At 37.6% G+C, this 25868-nt stretch overlaps 1 protein-coding gene across 4 annotated transcripts in view; it reads left to right on the top strand.

Annotated features, from left to right (window-relative positions):
- Positions 1-25868, top strand: part of AK9 (adenylate kinase 9) — a 111840-nt gene that overhangs the window by 44968 nt on the left and 41004 nt on the right. Inside the window, exons 17-24 of one of the 4 annotated variants that reach the window (XM_053914159.1) lie at positions 1465-1604; positions 8429-8585; positions 9400-9514; positions 11741-11817; positions 14546-14704; positions 17132-17218; positions 17687-17887; positions 18794-18915. In XM_053914159.1, coding sequence (XP_053770134.1) covers positions 1465-1604; positions 8429-8585; positions 9400-9514; positions 11741-11817; positions 14546-14704; positions 17132-17218; positions 17687-17887; positions 18794-18915 — 1058 coding nt within the window. Of the gene's footprint in view, positions 1-1464; positions 1605-8428; positions 8586-9399; positions 9515-11740; positions 11855-14545; positions 14785-17131; positions 17219-17686; positions 17888-18793; positions 18916-25868 lie in introns of those variants that run through there. The other 3 variants (XR_006654191.2, XM_053914157.1, XM_053914158.1) reach the window with 3 other exon arrangements.

Genomic DNA, 25868 nt, shown 5'->3' with positions numbered 1-25868 from the left:
TTGGATTCAAAAAAGGTAAATTAACATTCGGGTAATTTGGTTTTCTTAGATTGTGGATCTAAAAATCACAACCATTTCCTTCAGAATTTGAAGGAGAAATATGTGATTTGTTTTTTAAAAAGTATTATTAATACCCAACTTCATCTTAAAGGCTACTCTATTATAAATAGTGGGACATGTGGGAACACAGAAAAAAATAATGCAGTATATTGTTTTGGTGAAAAAGAATATTGGGAAGACAGGTGATCTATCTTTCTGTTCTGCCATCCCTGGCATGTGGCTAGTGTAACAATTCACAATATGGCTGCTGGTGTTCCAGCTATCATATCAGTGTGCCTAACAGGAAGAGAGAAAAGACAAGCAACAAAAACTGCACTCCTCCCAAATGGCTTATTTCTCTTTAAAGAGATGACAGAAAGACCCACCAAAAAAATGTTTTTAATCTGCTTGCATCTTATCTATGGGCCATCCAAGCTATAATGAAAGTTAGAAGATGTAGTGTTTTGAGCTGGGCACTTTGCTGACCCCAACCAAACCAAAGAAGTTACTAAAGAAGAAGAGAGTGGATACTGGGTGGAAAACTAGCAGCTTCTAGCACATTTAGTATCTTTGCCTGGCTATTTCTGCCTCACCATTTCCCCCTTTCCAAGACCATGGGTTGTTGCCTCTTCCACTCTGGCTCTCCAGGAACTGCAGGCTCTCCCCACTGCTGAAAACAGACTTTTTAACTTCACAGCAGGGAGGGTAGCAGGAAGGTACTCATGGAAGGCCCTTTGGGATTTTTCTGGGCTAGGATCAGTTGGGCCCTGACGGGAGACCCTGATGAATGGAGCCTAGGGGCAGCAGGTCAGCAAGCTCAACTGGAAAGACAGAGGGAGAGGAGTCAGGTGGAGCTGCCAATCTCCTGTCTCATTTACAACATGAGGCATCTATGAGCCAACTCAGCTGTGTAAGGAGACACTCAGGATGCAATGAGGGCAAGAATCAACTGTAACACATCAGAAACCAGCCTGTCACCCTTTCTTCTTTTCCTCCAACTTGCCTACCTCCTGTCTTCTTCCTGTCCTGTATAGTCTAACTATAGTTTATAATTAGAAATATTCATCTCACTTTCTGACTCATTCCCTAGATGCTTGTGTTTTAGCTTGACCCCTGGAATCATTTGGAGCCTACCTCTTCTTTCTGACTTTCTGAGTTTTGACTGCTGCCTGATAGGACTTCTTGCCTCATTCACTTTCATTCTGATGCACTGGCTTTAAGCCACTGCTCTGTTATTTTGTGACTCCTGACCTGACATTTTCTTCCAAGTCTGTTTCCCCTTTTTCCTAGCATGTGCTACAGTAACACATGGGTAGTATTTTGTTGGGTCAGGTATTAACAGTTATGTTCTATTGCAAATAGAATTGTCCACTAAAATTATTAATAGCATTAGTTTATTAACTTACTTTACTTTAAACTCAACAGAAGACTCAATAAGCAAGGTCACTGCAGATCATCCAGAGGTTGTTTCTATGGTAAAGGAGACTGTGAAAATGACAAAGGATATGAACTTTGAACAGCCATATGAAAAACATGCTGAAATCTTAGAGGAAGTCCTGGAAGAGGTAAGAAATCCAGGCTGTTCATTTTTATCATTAATTTAACAGAAACTGAGACAGTGTTAATCTAGTATATGTATAATTAATTTAGAGTCTCATTGACAATACTGAAATCTGTAGCCTTCAAATTCATGTACATTTTATACTCAACATTTTTATGTATAATGTACCTCTGTGAATAATTGCTTATGCTCTTTGTAAGTTTTTATTTCTCAACAATTATGCAATATAATTTCATAGCTTTGAAATTAATTCTTCATTAAGTTTTATTGTATTTAATTCCACTCAGTTTGTTAAAAGATGGTGCAGATGAGGCCAGTACCAAAATTATATATTTTATGTAATTAGTTGTAAACCAAGACAAATTTTTCTCCATAGATAATTTCATCCAACCACCCTAAATGTGTTTTGATAGTGGAGATGGATGGACACATGAGTGATTTTCCAATCTCAGGGGAAAATAAAACCTCAGATACTATTCCCTACTGATGGCAAATCAGAAAGCTTATCTTTTGTTTATAAAGAATACGATATCCACGTGGGCTTGTTTTGCACAGAGACCTTGAGTAAGCATTCAGAGCAAAGTCAAAGAGAACAAATCAATTTTGGACTCTCAACGAACTTCTATATTTCTCTCTAATTTGAAAATGGTGCAGTGTAATTTGAAATGGCATAATTTGAAAATTATGTGAGAAGAAAAAAATTCTGTGAGAGTGTACAACCACTTTGTAATGTATTTGGTGGTCTCTTCAAGCCCCAGGCCGTACCCAAGATGAGTTGCTATCTCCCTATGAGCTCCCAAAAGAGATCTTTCAACTTCCCCTGCATCTCTTCAGGTTGTTCTGTCATCAATTTATTCCTTCAGAAACACTCTAAGCACCTACTATTTGCCCTGTACTAGGTCCTAGGGATATCAAGATGAATTAAACTCAGCTCTTTCTAAGGAGTTATCGGTCAGGTGGGGGATGGCTGACCAATAATCCAATAATTGAGTCATCATGTGCTAAGTGATAAATAGGTATATACAAGGTGTAGGAGTTCCACCAAGGTCGGGGCTGTCATCTCTGCCTGGGAGATGAGACAAAGCATCCCAGAACAGGAGACATGAAAGTGAGAGACATCTTTAGCACTGTGAAAGTCCCGCCCTTTCCCTTCACTGAAGCATTTCTCCCTTGCTTTCAGAGTTTATTTTGGAGGATACAAATCTACGGGGAGTGCTACTAAAATACTTCTGATAGAGGAATATATGTAGTGTCATTAGATGGTACACTGTGACTCTGGGATTGTGGGGGCTGAAATCACATGAGCTTTTACCACCAAAGCTCATATCAGATTGTCTTTCCCAAGAGAACAGAGATCTGTGCAGGAGACTGTTTTACTCATCATCTGTTTCCTATGATCTCTGTGAGTAGGAAACTTATTGTCATAAAGTAGCTAGTTAGTTACTAATTTTTTACATGTAAAGATAAAATCTTAAGATGTCTTTCTTGAATTAATTTATAGACTGATGCAATGGTACGAAAAATCTCAATATGTTTTGAAAAATGGCAAAATAACTCTAAAGTTGACTTGGAAGAACCAATAGCTGAGACTAAGAAAGAACCGTTTGGCAACGTATAATAGAGAGAGCCTTGCTCTTGCAGCTAGTAAAATGTGTTGAAATGCAACAGTAGTATATGAGCTCAATAATCATACAAGAATAAACAGCCAGTCAAGAAGGAGGCATAGGTAAACACTCTTCGCCTCCATGCACAACTACAGCAAAAATTACAACCAGACCATAAAACAAATATCACCCAGATTCATCAGAAAATAAACTGTCGGGAAGTCCAACAACCAGGGATATAAAGAAGCTACATCCATCCAGATGGGTAGGAGAGGTGGAGGCGCAGAGAGGTGTGGAAACAGAGTGGCACAGAGAGGCATCGGAATGGGTGGTCCCACATTCACATGTGGTAGGTAAACATTGGGAGGGATACCTCAGGAGCCAGCAGTCCCAGCCCCAGACCAGAATACCCAGCTTAGGGTTCCAGCACCAAGAAGATAAATTCCCATAACTTCTATCAATAAAAAGCAGTGGAGGCTGGTACTGTGGAAGAAACTGAGATTCTCAAGAGTCTCCTCTTAAAAGGCCCACAACAGACTTAGGATTCACACAGACCCACCCACTTTGGGATTCAACACCAGGGTAACAGCTGGAAGGGCACAAATGGCTTATGGGAGAAGGAGAGAAAGTAAAGTGACTGGCAACAGAACGAGTGCCGGGAGACAGCTACTTCCTGGGCAATCTCCAGAGGCCAAGGAGCAGCATTGTCCCCTCTCTGAGCCCTCCCCCATGAAGAACCACAGAGTGGTGAAACAGGTTGCCCTACCCTGGCAATTACCTAAGGCTCCACCCCACACAATTTTAGGTGCCTTTTTTACAATAGGCCACGCTACTAAGACAGGGAGTCAAAGCAGCTTTACCTAATACACAGAACCAAATACAGGGAGGCTGCCAAATTGAGGAGACAAAGAAATATGGCCTAAATGAAAGAACAGAACAAAACTCCTGGACAAGAATGAAATGAAATGGAGATAAGCAACCTATCAGATGTAGAGTTCAAAACACTGGTTATCAGGATGCTCAAAGAAATCATTTTTTATGCAACAGCATAAAAAATACCCAGGCAGAAATAAAGGCTACATTAGCGAAATAAAGGAAAATCTACAGGGAACCAACAGTAGAGGGGATGAAGCTGGAAATCAAATCGAGGATTTGGAACATAAGAAAAAAGCATTCAATCAGAAGAGCAAGAAGAAAAAATAATTTTTTAAAAAATGAGGATAGAATAAGGAGCCTCCGGGACATCTCCAAACATACCAACATCCGAATCATAGTGATGCCAGACGGAGAAAAGGAAGATCAAGAAATTGAAAACTTATTTGAAAAAATAATGAAAGAGAACTTCCCCAGTCTGGCCAAGGAAATAGACATACAAGTCCAGGAAACACAGAAAGCCCCAAACAGGTTGGAACCAAAGAGGACCACACTAAGACACATCATAATTAAAATTCCAAAGGTTAAAGATACCAAGAGAATCAAAAGCAGCAAGAGAAAAGGAAAGAGTCACCTATAAAGGAGTTCCCATAAGACTGTTAGCTGATTTCTCAAAAGATACTTTGCAGGTTAGAAGGGACTGGTGAGAAGTATTCAAAGTCATGAAAAGCAAGGACCTAAAACCTAGATTACCATATTTTGCTGCATATAATATGCTCCCACGTACAATGTGCATCCACATTTTTGGCCCAAACTTTCAGGGAAAAAAATCTTTTGTTTTAATTTTTAAATCAATTTTTTATTTATTGATATTTAGAAACAAAACTGATTATCATATTCCAGGGTGTTACTTTGCATATGGATATCATTATTGCTTTCTAAAGTTAAACTTTTAATGCATAAGCATAAATAAAAGAATTAAAAATGTTTATATAGATATGAAATTAGTACTATCCATATATAATGCACATTCTTATTTTTCCTTCAAAAATTTGGGCAAAAAAGTGTGCATTATACATCACAAAACACAGCACTCTATCCAGCAAAGCTATCATTTGGAATTGAAGGGCAGATAAAGTGCTTCCCCGACAAGGTAAAACTAAAGGAGTTCATCATCACCAAGCCATTATTATATGAAATGTTAAAGAGAACAATATACCAAAAAAAAAGATCAAAACTAAACATTAAAATGGCAACAAATTCACAACTATCAACAACTGCATCTAAAAAACAAGCTAAGCAAACAAGCAGAACAGGAACAGAATCATAGATATGGAGAAATTTAGAGAGTAATTAGCTGGGAGGGGAAAAGGAGAGAATGGGGGGAAAAGTGCAGGTATTAAGTACAAATGGGTAGGCACAAAATAGACAGGGAGAGGTTAAGAACAGTATAGGAAATGGAGAAGCCAAAGAACAGATATTGATGACCCATGGACATGAACTAAGGGAGCGGATTGCTGGAGGGAATAGGGGTACTGGGTGGAGGGGACAAAGGGAGAGAAATTGGGATAACTGTAATAGCATAATCCATAAAATACATTTTTTAAAAAGAATAAACAGAACCACAGAGAAGCTACAGAAATAGACCTCAGCAGAGATTAATAATTTACCATATGCTAATAAAGTTTACATCACAATCCAAAAGGAAAGGAAGAATTATTTAATAGTGTTGATAAAATTAACTATTGGGGAAAACCAATTTAGAGTCTCACCTTATGAAAATTAAATTTCATATAATATAAAATTAAATGTTAAAATGGCATTTTTTCTTTATATTTTATTTATTCATCTCTAGAGAGAGGGGGAGGGAGGAAGAATGAGAGGGAGAGAAACACTGATTTGTTGCCTCTCCCATGCCCCCATCTGGTGACCTGGCCTACAACCCAGGCATATGCCCTGACTAGGAATCAAACCAACACTTCGGCTCACAGGCCAGCACTCAACCCACTGAGCCACACCAGCCAGGCCTAAAAATTGCATTTTGAACTAGAAGAAAGTGTAGTTATATTGAAGTGATCTTGGAATTATCAAGTACTCTGGGCACAAATGCAGTGGGAGAACTCTTAAAGTAAAATCTCAGTGGTGAGAATACTTAATGATTCTCTTTATATAAAAAATTATGAAAATCAATATTTTAAGACTAAGGTCAAATTGAGGAATGTATTTATTATAAAATGACATATTAATTCTTTAATATGAATATTTCTTAGAAATCAAGAAAAATCTAATATCCTAATAAAAAAGCAGGCAAAAGATGTAAACAGATTATTTTATCAAGGAAAAAATACAGCTTTTGCCGGGTAGCTCAGTTGGTTACAGCGTTGTCCGAATACATCAGGGTTGCTGGTCTGATTCCTAGTCAGGGCACATACAGAAAGCAACTAACGAGTGCATAAATTAGTAGAACAACAAATTGATGTGTCTCTCTTTTTATTTTCTCTCTCTCTCTCCCCCCTTCCTCTCTCTCTGTAAAATCAATAAATAAAAGAATGTTTTAATACAAATGGTTAATTGAAAAATTTTAATGTTCAAGTTTCAATAAAAATATGAAAATTGAAACATTGAGGTATAATTTCTGTAAAGTTGGCAAAAATATTTTACAACTCATAACAATCTTATTAGTGGGACTATAATGATATAGTCACATAGCAGAAGTGAAAATTGATGTGGAAGCAATGTGGCAATGTGTATGCAGAGCCTTTAAAATGTTTATTCCTTACTCTCTTTGACCTAAAAACAATTCTAGGCCCCTGGTCTGAAAAAATGTATATTTGGACAAAGATTTATACATACAGATGTCCATCACATGAGTACAATGTTATAATAAAGTTATCAATTATATAAATTTATATAAAGTTATCAATTACATATGTAAATTATATATATAAATTATAAATATAAAACAGGATGATTAAACAAATCAAGATTTATTTATTTGATAAAACACTAAAAAGTCATTAAGTTTTTTTGAAAAAAATTGAGGGGAAATTATAAATGATATGTTGACATTGCTTTAATTTTCATATCTTTGCAACTAGATGGTAACATTTATATTAACCATTTATATTTTTTCCAGTTTTATTGAAATACAATGGACATATAACATTGTATTTGTTTAAGTTGTACAACATAATGATTTGACATACGCATATATGCAAAATGATTATCACAATAAGGTTAGTTAACATCCATCATTTCACAGTTACCTTTTTGCCTGTGTGTGGTAACTTTTAAGACCTACTCTCTCAGAAACTTTCAAATATACCGTACAGTATTGTTAACTGTAGTCACCAGGCCGCACATCACATCCCCAGGACTTCCTTATCTGATGACTGGAAGTACCTTTTGACCCCTGCACCTATTTTCCCCTGCCCCCACCCCCACCTCCAGCAACCAACACTTTCTGTTTCTATGAGTTTAGTTTTTTTTAATTCCACATGTAAGTGAAATCACACAGAATTTGTCTTTCTCTATCTTCTATTACTTGTATTTCTTTTCTATAGCTTTTTTACCCTCTAAGTCTTAATATTATACATGTACAACGAGTTTAAAATTTTTTTCTAAAGACTTCATTCAGATGGAAATTCATAAAGCAGATAATCTTTAATTCTAGATAGACATCTCTTGCCTTTTGACTTCTAACATACTGTGATTACCTGATGTCACACAAACATGTTTAAAACCCTCAGAATTTGTGTATTCACAGATCCACACTACTAATTGCCATACTTGTATTGAAGCTATTACTGCTCAGTGGTGGGAAGACAAGAGTTTAGCAGAACTCATTAAACACCTGCAAGATTTGTTTTGACCCAATTCCCTCCCTGGCTATTATTAATCATCTCAGTACCTCTCAGCTCTCTCGCTGAGGGATGAAAAGCAGAAGGGAAGTGAAGAGTGTTGTCACTAAAAAAAGCAAGCTGGAGTAGGACCTTACTACCCAAAGAGTGGTCCATAGACCATCATCACTTGGGAGCATGTTAGAAATGCAGACCTTTGGGCCTCATCGCAGACCTTCTAAATTAGGATCTGAATTCTGTAATATGGAATAACACAGCAAAGAAAGTGTTATATTTATTTAATAAAGGCTTTTGCTTCTCATTCTTAATTTTTAAAACTTATAGCTTTCTTGCTTTAAGTTTCTTTTTTGAAATTAAGTGGTTCTCTTATTTCCTTCTGAAAGAAGAACTCAGAAGACAGTTGATTAAGGTTCACAAAAGTGATATATTAAGGTAGCATCCTTGACTCATCTAGCTATGATGGTAGTATCAGTGCGTCAATTTTTTTACAGGTAGTCGAAGAAAACAAGAAGAGGTTTTCTGGTGTCCCAAAATATGGAGGATGGGTACTGGACAACTGCCCTATTAAAAAAGAACTGTGGATAGCCTTAGTCGAGAAAGGAATTATACCAGATTTAGTCATCTGTTTGTCAGATACGGAAAACAATGGTTGGTAAATATTTATCATGTCAATTTCAAACTGAAGTTTTTATTCCTGATAATAGTTTTAGTTAAAATATAAAATGGAAAGCTCTCTACCCTCACTAGGTACAAATACCACCCCCACAATTCCTTTACAGCCTAGAAGTGTACAAAGTGAGGCATCTATCCACCTAGTGGGTGGCCAGAACAATGCCCTGGAGCACTGGATGTCCCAGCAGGCCCTTCTAATTACTCTTTGGAGCTAGAATTTAACACCCACTCCCTCAGTCAGCACTATAAATCCTAAGTGAAGTATATATAAGGCTGAGGGCAAGACTATATACTAGTCTTTGTTCACCTCAAATGGGATATACTAAGTACATCAAGATAGCAGAACTAAATTTTTATTATTTTGTCACTTTGTACAAAGCTACAATAATCAAAACAGTATGGGACTGGCAGAAAAACAAATGTATAGACCAATGGAATAGAGAGTAGAGAGCTCAGAAATAAACCCATGTACATGTAGTCAACTAATCTTTGACAAGTGGGCCAAGGATATTTTGACATTTTGCATCTTAGGGAAATATACTTGAAAAGAGTTTCCAGGGGAAATATACTGCATTTTTTCATGTTTTAGTCATTTTTGACATGTCAGTATATACCTTTTAAAAACTACTAAGACGGTCTCTTAATATTTTAAAGAATTTGGGCTCTATTTAAATAAATGCTTAAAGGAAATTATTTGGATTTAGTAAGAATTAAATTTTGTTAATTTTCAAAATGTATCTCACTATATAGAACTTCAAAATTAATATTATTCTCTTTGTCTGCATTTCAGGAAAATGTTTACTTAATAGACTGTACTTAGAGAATAAGCCTGAAATTGACTCTAAAATATTAGAAAGATTATTAGATGAACTACAAAAGAAAAAAATAGAGGAAGAAGCAGCAAGGTAAAATCCGCCTGGAATATTAAAAGAGGTTAATAAATCTTTTATGAAGCTGTTAAATATCTACTTCCAATTTATATTTATTAAATCTCTTTAATATCAAAATGGTGGTCCAACTGATCCGACTCTAATTCTAAGAAAAACAGTAATTTCACAAATATTTCTAGAATCTAAAGGAGAGTTGTGGATGTTTTCACAATCCCAAACCAAATTTATTCTAAATCAAATATCTACTCTCAAAAGACACTGCCAGAAAAAATGAGCACAGATAAGATTTTTTTTCTTTTTACCATATTTATCTGTGACTTCAGTAATTTCGCTAACTAGAATTCACACAGTGAAGAAATAACATGATAAAAGTAAATAAAAATACACTTGTGTGATATAACTAAAATGTGAAGAAAGGAAATATTTATTAAAAATGAAAATATGGCCCTGGCCAGTGTGGCTCAGTTGGTTGGAGAATTGTCCCGTAACCGACAGGTTGTGGGTTCAATTTCCCATCAGGGCACATACCTAGGTTACAGGTTCATCCCCTGTACCATCCCCAGTCCGGGCACGTATGGGAGACAACTGGTCATTGCTTCTCTCTCACATCAATGTTTCTCTCTCTCCTTTCCTCTCTCTCTCTCAAAGCAATGAAAAAAAGGTCCTCAGGTGAGGATAAAAAAAATTAAAATGTATGCTTTTGACCTAGAAGGTATATCTAGGACTTTAGCCCTCAGGAATCAGCATACTGATGCACAAGAGAACATGTGTAAGAATGTTAACATCCTTTTTAAAATAACTGCATCTTAAAAAATAATAATATCAAAAAAACTGTACCAAGTATTCAGCAGGGACCAGTGAAGTTAAGTGGAGCCCATTCATATCAGCAGCACACTCTGGGACAGTCCTCCTAAGGCTGGTCTGTAGGCCTGTCATTCTCTTACAGTCAGCATTCTTTGGGTTCTAGTTACGTACAGTCTCTTCAGAAAACATTACCACACCTCTTCTCCCAGCAGGTATGTTTCTCATTAATAGGGGCTGTTCTTTTACTATAAGCCAAATCCTGCCACCCAGCCTAAAGTATTGGTGTAATTCAAGTTCTCTTTGGTCATGACCAGACCTCTGCAATGCCTGGGTCTTGTTTCTACCCTTTTCCCATTTTGACTGTGTGTGAATTGGCAGTTCATACTGGACTCTCTTGTGAGACACATGTTATCCAAAACCTAGATAAAGTATGTTGCTGGTGAGAATCTGAGACCTGACAAGAATGAGGCGGGATTTTGCTGCCAGTTATGACACCCGTAGATAAGCCTCTTACAGACCAGTCAAAGACTAATGGTGCTGACAGAAGTTATCCCGCTTTTGCCTGGCACATTTGGAAGCTGATGCTGGAAAAGCTGTAGAATTCCACATGTCTTTAGATATTTGGCCCAAGATGGAATTCTTTAAAAAAAAAACAAACCTATTTTATTTATTCATTTTCAGAGAGGGGAAGGGAGGGAGAAAAAGAGGGAGAGAAACATCAATGTGTGGTTGCCCAGCCCGAAACCCAGCCATGCACCCTAGATGGGGAATCAAACCAGTAACCCCTTGGTTCACAGGCTGGCACTCAGTCCACTGAGCCACACCGAGGGCCCGAGATGGCATTTTTAATCCTGTTAAGTTTATCTGTTTTCTAAAAAACTTGCAAGGCCTTTATATGAGACTTTGACTTTTTTTGTTTTTGGTTCTATTTCAGATTTTATTTTCTCATAATGCCATCACTCAGATAACTATTATTAACAATTTGATTAGTTTTCTTCTAGTCTTTTAATCATTTATATTCACTTTAAATACAAAATTAAAGTTGTATTATACATAGTTCTGTATTATACTTTTCACTTAAGATTATATTGTGAAAATATATTTTTTTCTCAAATAGAAGAAAAAAAAGTACAATTTTTCTCATTTGCCTGTTTAACTTGTAGTTAGACAATCCTTTATTAATTTTGACAGGTTTTCTAATAAATAGCCACAGATTTTCAAAGTGTAACATTCCAAATTTTCTTCCAAAAAACCCCCTGAAAATTAACTGACCTCAATATGAGTAAATTAAATATTTACATTGTGAAGTAAAAAATATAATGACTATTATAAACAATGTACTGTTTATTACTACCATTCTAAGCCTTAAATCTTATAATTTTGTAAGATGTCTGAATTTCCAAAGATAATTAAATTTTGACCTTTATTTTGTTTCAGAAAAACCAAAGAGGAGGCATTGAGACTAGAAAAAGAAAATAACAGGCTCTTGGACTCTCTGGATATGAAAAGAAAAGGCAAACACAGATTGATATGACTAATAATACATTATTTAATTTTGTATTATTATTGCTAGCAACTGTAGTATTTCAGTGAATTATAGACAGGGTTACCACATTTCTTCATTTGCCCATGAGAGTCCAGGTTTATGGCCATGGTTCGAAAGTATGTATTTGACCTCCTTTCACTCTCAAAGTGCTCCAATTTGGGTAATAAATTATATGGTCACTGGAGTAATGGATCGTAGGGAAAAGACTCCTGCACCCGCAAAGCAGGACAGCATGAGCAGCATGCCTTAGAATGGTTGCCCTGGTCACGGATGATGCATGGCTATTGGGATTACTTCCACTAGAAGGGAGTTGTAGAAGTTGACAAAACAGTCAAGCTCTTACTATACCCATTGTATTTGCACTTAAACTTCCAATCTCCATTATAGAAGAACTTACCCTACAAACTTCTTTTAGACTGGAGTTCTTAACTTGGGGGTCCATGGATAAAATTCAGGGGTCTATGAACTTGAATGAAAAATAATTACAACTTTATTTTAACTAATCTTTCATTAAAATTTAGTTCTTCCTTCAACTAATAATTCATATAGGCAACAAATCACATAGTATTAGCAATAATTTAACTTTGTCACCATTAAAAATGAAGATACTACATTACAGTTTTATGTATCTTGTGTATGTTTATCACTATTCCCCAATCATGGTCATTATTAAACCAGGTGCTGGTTCTTGTTGTATAATGCATTAGTAAAGATGCACAAATTTCCTACAGCACAGAATTTTGTTTGATGTCTTGAAGACTATATTTCAATGTAATTGGCTTCTTACGTATTTTATTTTGTGAGATTGAAAGCATTATTCTAAAATGGGGTCCATATGGTTTATCAGACTGCCAAAGGAGTCCATTCTTCAAAAGAATGAAGAGTATCTGTTTCAGTTTTCCATTGCTGGGCAAAAAACCTCCACTACACTGTAAACCTCCATTTTTATTGTGCACCCAGTTCTGTCCCAGTTCTGTGGGACAGGAATTTGGGCAGGGCTTCTCTCTGCTCCCTAAGGACCTGAGTTCCGACTTTAAGTAGCCACATTGGCAGTGGATCCTCTGGCCCAACTGAAGGCTTCAGGTGACTGTGGCCATGATTAACATCTTTATGATGACTTCATGAGAGACCCAGAGCCAGAGCCACCAATAGCCACTCCCAAATTCCTGACCCCAGCAACTACAGGGATAATATGTGATCATTGTTTTTTTTTGGGGGGGGGGCGGTGATTAACATTTGATATGATTATTGTTGTTTTAAACACTACGGTCTTGGGTAATTTCTTATGAAGCTGTAGATAACTATACAACATATAGTCAAAATCACAGATAGTGAAGGATCTTACAACACTTTTCAACCCATTCCTGACTTCTATGCTACTCAGATTATTCACTAGGGTTCTTGAAAAAAGTAGTAGAACTTTTTACCTTTTTTTTTTTTTAACCAAAAGAGATATTTAGTTGAAGACATTTTGAGTTTCTGGTGTAGAGCACATAACTGCATCCCAAACCCTAGTAGGTTTCAGCAAATTCTGCTTCTTCCTCGTGTGCATCACCATAAAATTCTCCAAATAACACCAAAGATTCACCACATTCAAAGTCACATACTTGGAAGCCACATGCTCTGCAGCCCTGGTCAGACCTCGAGATGTAAGGACACTTCAGTATGCTTTCCTCTGGGGACTTAATCACCCAGATTTATATTAGAATTCAGGTCCCAGAGGTATCACTCACCACTAGAATGTGATTCTCGGAAGGTATTGACTGAGAGGAAAGAATTTCCACAACAATCCAGAAATCAAGTTCATTTATTTTTCCACATCATCTTTGCAGAGAGATTACCTTTATTTTCATTCAATTTCATAAAGGAATTGTGAAGATGGATTTTCTGACTCCACAATTCACCCCATCTTCTTCCTGAAAGATTTCCATGCATATATTTCTGTTCATCAGCAACTACATGGTCATCAGCCACTACTGAAAATGTGAAGTTATACTTTTAAACCCATTCAGTGTATTGATTAACCACTCTACTATTCATTATTAGCTATAAGAAAATACACAGTCTAGCCTGGTACTACCCAATAGAAATATCATGCAAGACACATATGTAACTTTAAATTTCCTAATAGCCACATAAAAAGTAAAAAGAAACAAGTGAAACAAATTTTATTTGGTACAGTGTATCCAAAATACTATTTTAACATATAATCAATGCAAAAATTATTGATACATTTTACATTCAATTTTCCATACTAAATGCATTGTATATATTATACTTACATCACATCTCACAACTAGCCACATTTTAAGTGCTCAATAGCCACATCTTGTAGTGGCTGTGTATCAGACAGTGCAGGTCTACCCATTCCCTTATTGAAGGGACATTTGAGATGTTTCCAGTTATTTACTGTTATAATATTTGGGGCTGCTATAAACATTTCCTCTTTTAAATGAACCCTTAGGCTGGTGCTCCAATAGAACTCTGAGTATATGATTAGAACCCTTTACCGCTACATTTTCATAGGTAAAATATATAGAAAATCTCTCTCTCCCTCATTGAACCCCATGCCCCAGGAGGGCAGGGGACCACTCTTGATTCTTTGTTTGGGTCTCAGCACTTATTAGAGTGCCTAGCACCCAATTAATATTTGCTGACTTAACCTGAACGAGAATTTACTTCTCATTTTTTTCTAGAAGTGGACGAGACAGACCCTGATGCTGATGAGGAGATTGAAGGGGAGGAGCTTGATGTTCCTGAAGAGTCTGAAGCCCTCGAGGTACCCGAGGAGACCGAGGGCTTCCTACCTGAGGAGTCTGAAGTGTCCGAGATTCCCGAAACAGAATCTGAATCAGGTCAGACTTTACTGACAGCCATGCCCTTAATTCCGCTCATGTCCATTGCTGTGTTCGTGTGTGCACATGTGTATATATGTTAAGAAAATGGAAACAGGCTAAAAATGGAGAATGAGCCCCCAGGGAACAGCCATTTATTCTGAGTCACGTGGTTTGGAGTGCTGTAAGAAAGCTGATTCTGCTGTGCCCTGTCTCGGTACTCAGGGACAGGCCTGTCTACATCATTTGTAGGGCATGTTGTTAAAAAGCAGGGGGGAAATGCCATTAAAGGTACTAAAATATAAAGCTTTTTCTTTTTTCCATAATCTCTCTCACAAGTTGTCATGGATTGATTTTTATTTGTTATTTAATGTCATTCTAAGTAAAGAAAAATTAAAAATTTAAATTATTAGCATGAATTTTACCATTCATCTTTATATTGTACAATGCCACTTTTAAATAAAAATATAAGAGTATTTAACTCATATAAAGAATCACTGAAATTATCCTTGGCTGGTGTGGCTCAGTGGATTGAGCACTGGCCTGTGAACCAAAGGGTCACTGATTTGATTCCCAGTCAGGGCACCTGCCTGGGTTGCCAGCAAAGTCTCTAGCAGGGGGCGCACGAGAGGCAACCACACGTTGGTGTTTCTCTCCCTCTCTTTCTCCCTCCCTTCCCCTCTGTCTAAAAACAAATAAAATCTAAAAAAAAAAAAAGAATCACTGAAATTAACGCAGTTCATATTTTACAGCTCATACCTACATACATATTTCATTCTTACCAGAATACTGGTAAGTTTTGTGCACAAAACTAACTCAGCTTTTTATTTCACTTCTTAATATGCACATATTCTACCAACACTCTCTACCTTTAACTTCCTAATGAGTAAGGAAAGACCGAAAGGAAAAGGAACACTGGGTTGCCCTATTTTTCCTGTCCTTCTATGTCATTTTCAGCCTAAATGTTTCCTACAGGAGGAAAGTGATATGAGTAAGAGAGGCTATGGGGGTCCTTGGTCATTCCTGTCTCTCTGAATGCTATCACCTTCTTCCTGCAACTGAAGCAAGCCCTAGTTCAAAAGGAAAGTATGGTCACTTGGGCCCGTCAGCATCTTTGCCTGCCTGCCCTCACCACTCAGTCATGCGTACTCCCACACATCTTGGGTCCTCTGGAATTCTACACTAACGATGGGCCATCAGGAACTCTCATAAGAATGGGATGGCAAGGGCTAGCTAACACATATTGTACCTATATCTGCTTATATGCATGCTCTATTGTCCCACTGGGGCCACTTTGGATTTTAATTACAAAACAAAGGTCAAAGATAAAATTATTAAAAATTTCAAATTGACAACCAAAGAGCATTACAGTAAGTGTGAGGCCATTCTGAGTGAGAGACTATACAGCTGCACAGGTCACACACCCACGGAGCCAGCCCTGCTGCGGAGGTGCAGTTTGATGGGTGGGGCAGGGCAAGAAGGAATCTTTGGACAATGGAAGTCACTCTCAGCACTGGGGAGTGGGCTTCAAGCAGCAAGATGGGGCACCCCACCATGGTGGGGGTGAGGCTCATAAATGCTTCCAAGCTCAGTTAGTGTTAGCTACGAACTAAAGGTCTTCAAATACCTGCAGCCGAATCCAGCCTGGGGCAACTCAGAACCTACTGTCATCTGGTAAAAGAAACAGGACTAATGGGAAATTTCACAGTGAGAAATCTCAAGTTCAACATAGATCATTTTTATCACATGGATTGGCATAAATTTATGGGACAATAAGTATAAAATCATATCCCTTGTGCCCAAGAGAGGAGCTATCAGGATACAACACCCAGTTTCCTTTTAAGACTCCCACACCTCCATTGACTTCCACTCCCACTCAGAAACTTCAGCATTTTCTTCAGTACCTAAACAATAGGCTGACTGTTCTCCTACCCACCCGCCTTTTGCAAGAAGACAGGCCGTAAAATGCCAAAAACAAATAAATAAATAGAAATTCATTAAATATGACACATCAAACATTAAACCAGAGGGCTCTAATGTACGCAGTGTCTCACAATAATGTTACAAGTCTAGGAGATTATCTAGTTTTACTGCTTTTTATCTCCCTACTGTTTCTCCCAGGGAACCTCCTTTGATCTAAAGCCAGCCTCCTATTTCAATTAGGGTCAGCCCTACCTCAGTGCTGTAGATATGACTGTTGCCAGTCAGAATTGTATGTATCGTGTCAGATATTATTCTGGTCATTTAGTATTTTTGAGAATATTCTTCATTTTCTGCCGTATGTTATTAGGTATTTTTATGCTATACTTTTCCTAACTGGAACTATATTTTCAGCTAGACATAGTATATACAATTTAAACTGTGTTTTGAGATTTTCTTTGTGCCGAAACTTTCATAAAGAAACCACTCCTTAAAATTCAAACAGTAATATTAGATTTCTTTTCTAAGTATCTGAGCCTACTGAGGAAACTACAGTTGGAACAGAAATTCCAAAAGAACCCAAAGAAGGCTTGGAAACTAAATTACCTGAAACAGGTGAGCATATAAAATAAAAGTAGTTAGTGCATAAAAGTGCTTTCCATATTCTCCTACAAAGGGTCTAGTTCCTTATTTTAGGCATAGTATGAACTTCTTCCTACTTATTTCTTTTTGCATTGTATGCCACTTGATGCATTATGCCGATTTCGCTTATCACATTGAAAGTGTATCTCTCCAGCTTCTAACACTGTTTTTCGTCAAATTTTATCAACAGTTCAAGATCCCATATGAAATACATATTAATTATCCAAGCGATTTTATTAATAGATAATAATTCATCTAGCCAATATAAGAAACTGAAGCATGATTCAAATATGAATTTATAAATGTACATTATTGTTGAGAACAACCTGTTTATTTCTTTCATATGTTCCAAAAATATGAATATAAATCATTTTGGCAATATGGGTAAAACACCTTATTTGAAGCCTCTTTTTTTTCTTTCCTTTAACCTTTACTCAAAAGTTGAACTACCTGAGTTTCCTGAAGATGCTTATCCTGATGTTCCTGAAATGGACCCTATTAAAGAGAAGATCAAATCTTTTGTCACCACGTGGAAATCTCTAGAAGCAGCATTCACTGACTCTTCCATTCAAGTTTTCCACTTGGAGATTGCTGGCAAAACTCCAGAGGAACTACTTCAAAAAGCAGTTGAGACAATGGAAAGTAAGGGCTATACTCCTAACATTTACTGTCAAGAGCAGGTAATGTTATTAAAAGCACTGTACAAGTTTAAAGCCTTTCTTGATGGTCCAATAAAGTAAAACATTCAATATACTCAGGGGTGATGTTTAAAGTATTCGACAACTCTCATAGCACAGGCACCCACCAATCACAACAGTGGCGGTACACAAACACTGGCCAGCTGCCGCTTAAAGAATTTCTAAGACCAATCTGCATACACATTTATAGTAAGAGATCAGTCACTGCAATTAATTTTCCTATTGGGTTGGGCAAAAAGTTCATTTGGTTTTTTCCGTAAGATGTCTCTAATGGCGCTTAGTTGTCTTTAACTTCATTGGAAACAATTTTGTTAGGTTCTATTGTGACAGCTGTCATGTGAGCGTGCATTTAAAAAAGCATCAATATTGGTGAATTTTTGTGTAGCCATTTTAATATTGAAGATGGAAAAATATAAGCAATATTTTTGACATATTATGCTTTATTCTTTCAAGAAAGGCAAAAACGCAACTAAAGCACAAAAAAGGATTTGTGCAGTGTGTGGAGAAGGTGCTGTGACTGACCGAATGTGTGGAAAGTAGTTTGTGAAGTTTGTGCTGGAGATTTCTTGCTGACACTGCCCCACGGTCAGGTAGACCAGTTGAAGTCAACAGTGATCAAAGCAAGACATTAATTGAGAGTAATCCACATTATACCATGTGGGAGACAGCTGACATACCCAAAGTATCCAAATCAGTTAAGTTATTGATGATAATGAAAATGCATCTTTTATTTTATGGAAAAAAACTTACAGACTTCTTGGCCAAACCAATATTGCTAGTATCATTTTATTGTAAAAATATCTTTCCAAATGTTTGTTTGTTCCTTCCTTCCTTTCTTTCTCCCTTACAGGACCTTTCCAGTATGCTGGATGGGAATTAAGTTTAGAAGATTATGAGGAAGAAACAGAGGACTTTCATGCTGAAGCAGAGGTTGAGGAGGAGCTGGAAGATGAGGAAGAGGAAGAGGAAGAGGTATGAGTCTTTTATTACTGCTCCTTAATATTGGTCACATTATTGAAAGTGCACATATCTCGAATGGTAATTAGCACTCTTGGACCTCAGGAAAATAAGCAGGCCTCCTCAATTTCATATATAAACATTTTCGACACACTTTGCTTCCACCCCAGCTTCCCTTGACCCCTGAAATGTCAGAGCTGCTTAAGCAGTATGTTACACCCATGAAAAAAGAAAAGGGAAATTGATAAAGAAATTTTTCATGGAAAAATCTATAGATATTAGGGACAGAACTATTTTTTTAATTTTTTAAATCTTCACCTCAGGACATGTTTTTATTTATTTTTTTATTGATTTTAGAGAGAGAGAAAGAAACATAGATATGAGAGAGAGACATGAATTGGTTGCCTCCTGGAGAGCCTGAGTGGGGATGGAACCCACAACCTTTTTGGTGTGCAAGACAACACTCCATTCAACTGAGCCATCCAACCAGGGCGAGACAGAAATCTCTTGTTAATTTAACAGAAGTGGTGTTTTAAATAAAATACAGAAATAGCATCTTTGAGAAGTTGCTTGCATGATACTAATGAGTGGTATTTTCAAACTGGAACGACTCATTTTAGCAAAAAATCTACTCCTTTGTCACAAAAACTTTGATAACCATTCTCAATTGATAGCCATCCAATTCAGGCATCTGTCAATAATAAATGAAGGAGTGATTCTTTTAATTTTGGGCTTTATGAATGAAACAAAATGATGTAATAAGTTAGATAAACAGACAGTTGTAATTCAATTTAAACCCAAATATGTGTGTGTCAAACAACAAATGTTATGTACTATGATTGAGACAACAACTTCCAGTACTTTATCACCAAGGAGCTGCTGAGACCCTAAGTCAGGCGGCTAACAGGTGCAGGTTTTGTCCTTCCTATATTTAGATTCTCTTCTTTCAATCATCCTTCTTCTGCCATTCTTTCATGCCTGGTTCTGTTCTGCAAAATCAGTGGCTCTTTCTTGTATCTGCAGACAAGTCTCAGGCTGTCTGTAATATTCAAAACATATTTTTAGGTAAGGTCTTCATTGATAACAATGTCCTCTCCTCACTTCCACTCTCCCTAATTTACCACTTCTTCCTGTTATATTAGTTTCCTAAGGCTTCTTCCTGTTGTATTAGTTTCCTAAGGCTACCATAAGAAAGTGCCAAAACTTACAGTCAAGATGGTGACATAGGTAAACACGGCTCACATCCTCACACAACCACATCAAAATTACAACTCTAGTATAGAACAACCATCACTCAGAACCATCAGAAATCAAGTTGAATGGAAGTCTGACAACTACAGAATTAAAGAAACCACATCCATCCACAGTGATAGGAGGGGCGGAGATGCAGAATGGGCTGGTAGATAAAATTTGGGAGGGATATCTCAGGAGTGAGGAGTCTTAGCCCCATACAAGGCCCTCCAGCCCAGGGTTCCAGTGCCAGAAAAATGAGTTCCCGCAACTTCTGGCTGCAAAGACCAATGCGGAGTGAGTCAGTGGAAGAAACTTCTGGAGTCCCAAGCAGCTCCTCTTAAATAAGCCACACACAAACTTACTCAGACTCACTCCCTCTGAGCTCTAGCACCAGGGTAGCATCTTTAAAGGCATCAGTGGCGTATAGGAAGGAACTGAAGTGTCTGGCATCAAGGAGGGAGCTGGGGGACTGCTTTCTCTCTTCTAGAAAGGTGGGTAGAGGCCATTTTCCATTTTCTGAACCCTCCCCGCACAGAGCCACAGAAACAGTGAGTGCCATAGCTGAAACTCCATCAACCTGGCTAACACTGTCCCACACTAGAAATCCCCTGAGGCTCTGTCCCACCCAATTTATAGCTGTTAACTGTGGCTTTTCCATATGAATGGCTGATCTTGGCTCATGCTTCGCAACTTCCTAAATCTTTTCAAACCAGCAACAGACAGCCTCAGTGAGCCTGCAGCCCCCATACCTCTTGCTAAGTGGCCCCAGGCCCAGCAATAGCAGCAACCAGCCTAGATTTATAGCTTGGCTTCACCTGGGAAGCTCCAAGCCCAGCATAACTAACCATCTCAGATTGCTTTATAACTCAGGCAGGGTGGCCCTGGGCAAAACACAGGTCGGGGCTGACCTTGGCCTGCACCACCTGGGAAACCCCAGAGCCAGTGCACCCAGTGGACAGCTACAGACCACATCAAAGCACCACCATCCTGCCCCTGCACAGCTGATCCTCCATGGAGGGCAGAGGTTCATAGTCAGTGGTCACAGCCAGTCCTTGCAGCTGACTGGCCTGGGTCAATCCCTCCCATTGACCTGCTAACAACAATCAAGGCTCAACTACAAGAGGAGGGTGTACTCAGCCCACATGAAGGGCATACCTCAAGTACCCAGCTTGGGTGATAGAGGAGGCTGTGCCACTGGATCCTACAGGACACTAACTACATTATTCCATGTTAGTGAGACAGGGAGTGATAGCAAAGCTACCTAATACATAGAAACAAACACAGGGAGACTGCCAAAATGAGGAGACAAAGAAACATGGCTCAAATGAAAGAACAGATCAAAACTCCAGAGAAAGAACTAAACAATATGGAGATAAGCAATCTAATAGATACAGAGTTCAAAATACTGGTTATAAAGAGACTGGTCCGATGATAGTGGATTATCAGAACTCAACTACAGTTACTGTCACTAAAGATTCTCAAGGAACTTAGTGAGGACCTCAGCAGCATAAAAAAGATCCAGTCAGAAATGAAGGATACACTGATTGAAATAAAGATCAATTTACAGGGAATCAGCAGTGGAGCAAATGAAGCCAAGAATCAAATCAATTATTTGGAACATGAGGAAGAAAAGATGAACCAGTCAGACAACAAGATGAAAAAAGAATAAAAAAAAACAACCCAAAAAACCCCACAAAGATAGTGTAAGCAGCCTCTGGGATGACTTCAAGTGTTCCAACATTCACTGCATATGGGTGCCAGAAGGAGAAAAGAAAGAGCAAGAAATTGGAAATCTACCAGCATTTGAAAAAAATAATGAAAGAAAACTTCCCTAATTTGGTGAAGAAAATACACATAAAAGTTCAGGAAGCACAGAGAGTCCCAAACAAGATGGCTGCAAAGAGGCCCACCCTAAGACACAGCATAATTAAAATGCCAAAGGGTAAAGATGAAGAGACTCTTAAAAGCACCAAGAGAAAAGCACTTAGTTACCCACAGGGGACTTCCCATGAGACTGTCGGCTGATATATCAAAGGAAATTTGGAGGCTGGAAGGGATTGGGAAGAAATATTCAAAGTCATGAAAAGCAGGGACTTAGAGCCCAGATTCCCCTACCCAACAAAGCTATCAGAATTAGAGGGTAGATAAAGAGCTTCCCAGACAAGAAAAAGCTAAAGGAGTTCATCATCACCAAACCATTATTATATGAAGTGTTAAAGAGACTTATTTAAGAAAAAGAAGATCAAAACTAGGAACAATAAAATGGCATTAAATACATATCTATCAAAAGTGAATCTGAAAAAACAAACTAAGCAAACAAGAACAGACAGAATCATGGATATGGTGAGTGTTTTGATGGTTGCCAGATGGGAGGGGGTAGGGGAGAACAGGTGAAGAGGTGAAGGGATTAAGAAGTACAAATAGGTAGTTACACAATACCATGGGGATGTGAAGTACTGTATAGGAAATAGAGTAGCCAGACAACTTACACATATGACCCATGGACATGAATATTGGTGTGGAAATTGCCTGAGGGAGTGGATAGCTTGGTAGAGGTGAGGCAAAGGGGAAAAAATTGGGACAACTGTAATAACATAATCAATAAAATATAATTTTAAAAAGTAAGACACATACATTGTAAAAGGCTGAAACAATACAAAATATAGTAAAATTTAAAAAAAGAAAAAGAAAGGAAGAGCCACAAACTGAAAGACTTAAAATAACAGACATTAATCCCCTCATGGTTCTCGAGGTAAGAATTCTGAAATCGAGGTGTCAGTAGGGCCGCCGCTCCCTCTAAGGCTCCAGGGAAAGTCTTTTCTTTCCTGATCCAGCTTCTGGTGCCTCCACACAATCCACAGTTTATGGCTGCTTAACTCCCATCTCTGCCTCTGTCTGAACACGGCCCTCTCATCTTCTGTCTTCTCCTCTTGTACAGACACTCGTCATTGGATTTAGGGACTGCCTGGATAATAAATTGTACATATCATCTTGAGATCCTTAATTACATCTGCAAAGATGCTTTTCTCAAACAAAGCAGATACAGCTGCCAGGAGGTCTTAGAAATTTTGATCTAGGAGGCAAAAGAACACTATCCTTACATCCGCTTGGAAAAATAGCAAGAAAGAACTTTGCTTTTCCTGTCTCAGTCACTTGTCCCGACTAATCACAGTAACTAGAGGACTTAGTATGACTGAAGCAACCTTGGTAACATGCCCACCTTGTGACTGTGAGGTGGGGAGTTGCTGTGATCGTCTAGTCCATGTGAGCGCCTCAGAATGGGGAAGACACAGTTCTCCATGAGAAGAGGGAGGAAGGTTATGCTACTAGAAAAGGGGAAGAAATGCGCTGTACAGAGAAAAGCAAAAGATGTATACCACATTGTAAGAAAAATTCCGGGAAGATAGGTATTAAAATCTCAACAGCCTTTCTGGGGAAGATGGAGTAAAGGGCATTGGATTTGGGGAAGTACCACCTGATGAGATTGGAGGGACCAATACTTAGGTCTCACACAGGGCCAGAAATAATGCCTGTTCCCACTAACCACTGAGCAGTACTAAAAAGGATCTAAGCATCAGGATTGGGGATAATTAAACCTGGAATAGTACACAGCAAAAATAAGTAAATGAAAGAACTGCTCATACATGCAACAATCTGGATGAATCTCAAAGTAATTATGCTAACAGAAAGAAGCCAGACAAAAAAGAAAACATACTATATGATTACATGTGTATAAAATTCTAGAAAATGCAGGCTAATTATAGGGACAGAAAACAGCAGTGGTTGCCGGGGGGCTGGGGCAGGTAGGAGGCAAACAGGGTCAGGAAAGAGGTATGAGAAAATTGTGGTATTGCTGAATATGTTCGTTATCTTGATTGTGGTGATGATTTCACAGATAAACACATATGAGGGGAGACCCCCTCAAAAAACAGTGTATTTATTCCTACATGTTTATGCCTTCAAAGTCACCTTCAAAGTACTCTCCGTTTGATGAAATACAATTTTTGAAACATTTTTCCACTGCTCAAAACAGTTTTTGAACTTGTCGATTTTGATGCCTTTTAGTGCTTCTGCCATTTTTTGTTTCACCTCTTCCACATCAGTGAAAGGTTTCCCTTTGAGGATGTTTTTTATTGGGAAAACAAAAAATGGTAGCTCTGGGCAAGATCTGGTGAGTAGGCAGGGTGGGGCATGGAGGTCTTGCTGTTTTTTGTCAAATACTGTTGAACACTCAGTGCGGTGTGGGCAGGTGCATTATCATAAAATGGGCAAATGAGTTGAGTCTTCAAAATAAAATTCACTGAAGCCAAATGCAGCCTCTCACAACAATGCCAGCTGGTATGCTGATACAGATGGGTTTCTAGAACACTCACCTAATAGGGGAAGCCTGTACTACAACGGGCCCGCCCTCCAGAAGATAATTCCAGTTTTTTGGGGGGTGTCTTCAGAAGTGCATTTATTGAAAAATAAGAAAAACTAGAAAAATTAATTAAGCATTCAACTCAGGAACCTGGAAAAAAGCACAACAAAATAATTCAATAGAAAGTACAAGCAGAAGATTAGAGGCAAAAAATAATGAAATAGGAAAACAAGAGCAAATAAAAACAGTAGACCTAATTTCCAAAAATAAAAAGTTGGTTCACTGGCAATAAAATAGAAACACTTCCATCAAGTCAAATTAGGTATAAAGAAGAAGCAATCAAATACACTTGAAAAAAAATGTACTGATATATAATCAGATAAAAAAGAGGATTATTTTAAATTACAGGAGCTTTATACTAATAAATTAACTTTAAAATCAAGATGAAATGGACTTGCAAATATGAATTACTAAAATTTGCTTAGGAAGAAAGATAAAAGCTGAACAAACAAAAATAACAGGGGAGTTTTAGGTCATTTCTAATATACCTTTGTTGATTAGATAATTCCTATGTTGTTTAAAAGCATCCACATCATAGAAAAAGATCAATACTTCCCAGCTCATTATGAAACTTGCGTAACGCTGATACAAAAATTAAACAAAACTAGTACAAGATAACAGTCATGGCGATGTAAAGTACAGCATAGGAAATACAGTCAATAATACTGTGATAACAATGTATGATGCCATTTGGGTACCAGACTTACCAGAGTGATCACTTTGTAAGTTATATAAATGCCTAATCACTATGTTGTACACCTGAAATTAATATAATATTGTATGCCAACTGTGATTGAAAAAATAAATCTTAAAATTATATCAAATAATATTAATTTTTTTGTAATTTTTAAAAGAGCAGTGCAAGAAAATAGAGATTACTCTCATTTTTGTACCTTTACCAAAAGTTGTTCATTATATTTTGCTTTGGACAAAAAATTGAGACATGTAGTAATGTTATAAAATATTAGCTCATTGATGTTTTTTAAAATAATGTATTTGTGCCTAAGTATATGTCTATTTTTGTATGTATATTGGTAGGGTATACTTAGAAAAAGAGTCTGGAAAGATACACATAACACCATTAACAACGTTTCTTTTTAAATTTTTTTTTTATTGTTGTTCAAGTACAATTGTCTCCATTTTCCCCCCACCACTTCCCCCACCCCAGCCATCCTCACTTCCCACCCTTGATCCTACCCCCCTTTGGAGAATGATAATATAGTATTTGAAGGGAAAATGTGAGAGAAAATTTTTATTCTTTATGCACTGTGACAAGTTTTGAATAATTTTACATAAGCATGTATTTTATAACACA

The sequence above is a fragment of the Desmodus rotundus genome, chromosome 11 (assembly GCF_022682495.2).
Source record: "Desmodus rotundus isolate HL8 chromosome 11, HLdesRot8A.1, whole genome shotgun sequence".
Taxonomy (NCBI): domain Eukaryota; kingdom Metazoa; phylum Chordata; class Mammalia; order Chiroptera; family Phyllostomidae; genus Desmodus; species Desmodus rotundus.
The sequence above is the reverse complement of the archived record's forward strand: the minus strand, read 5'-3'. Positions and strand labels throughout refer to the sequence as shown.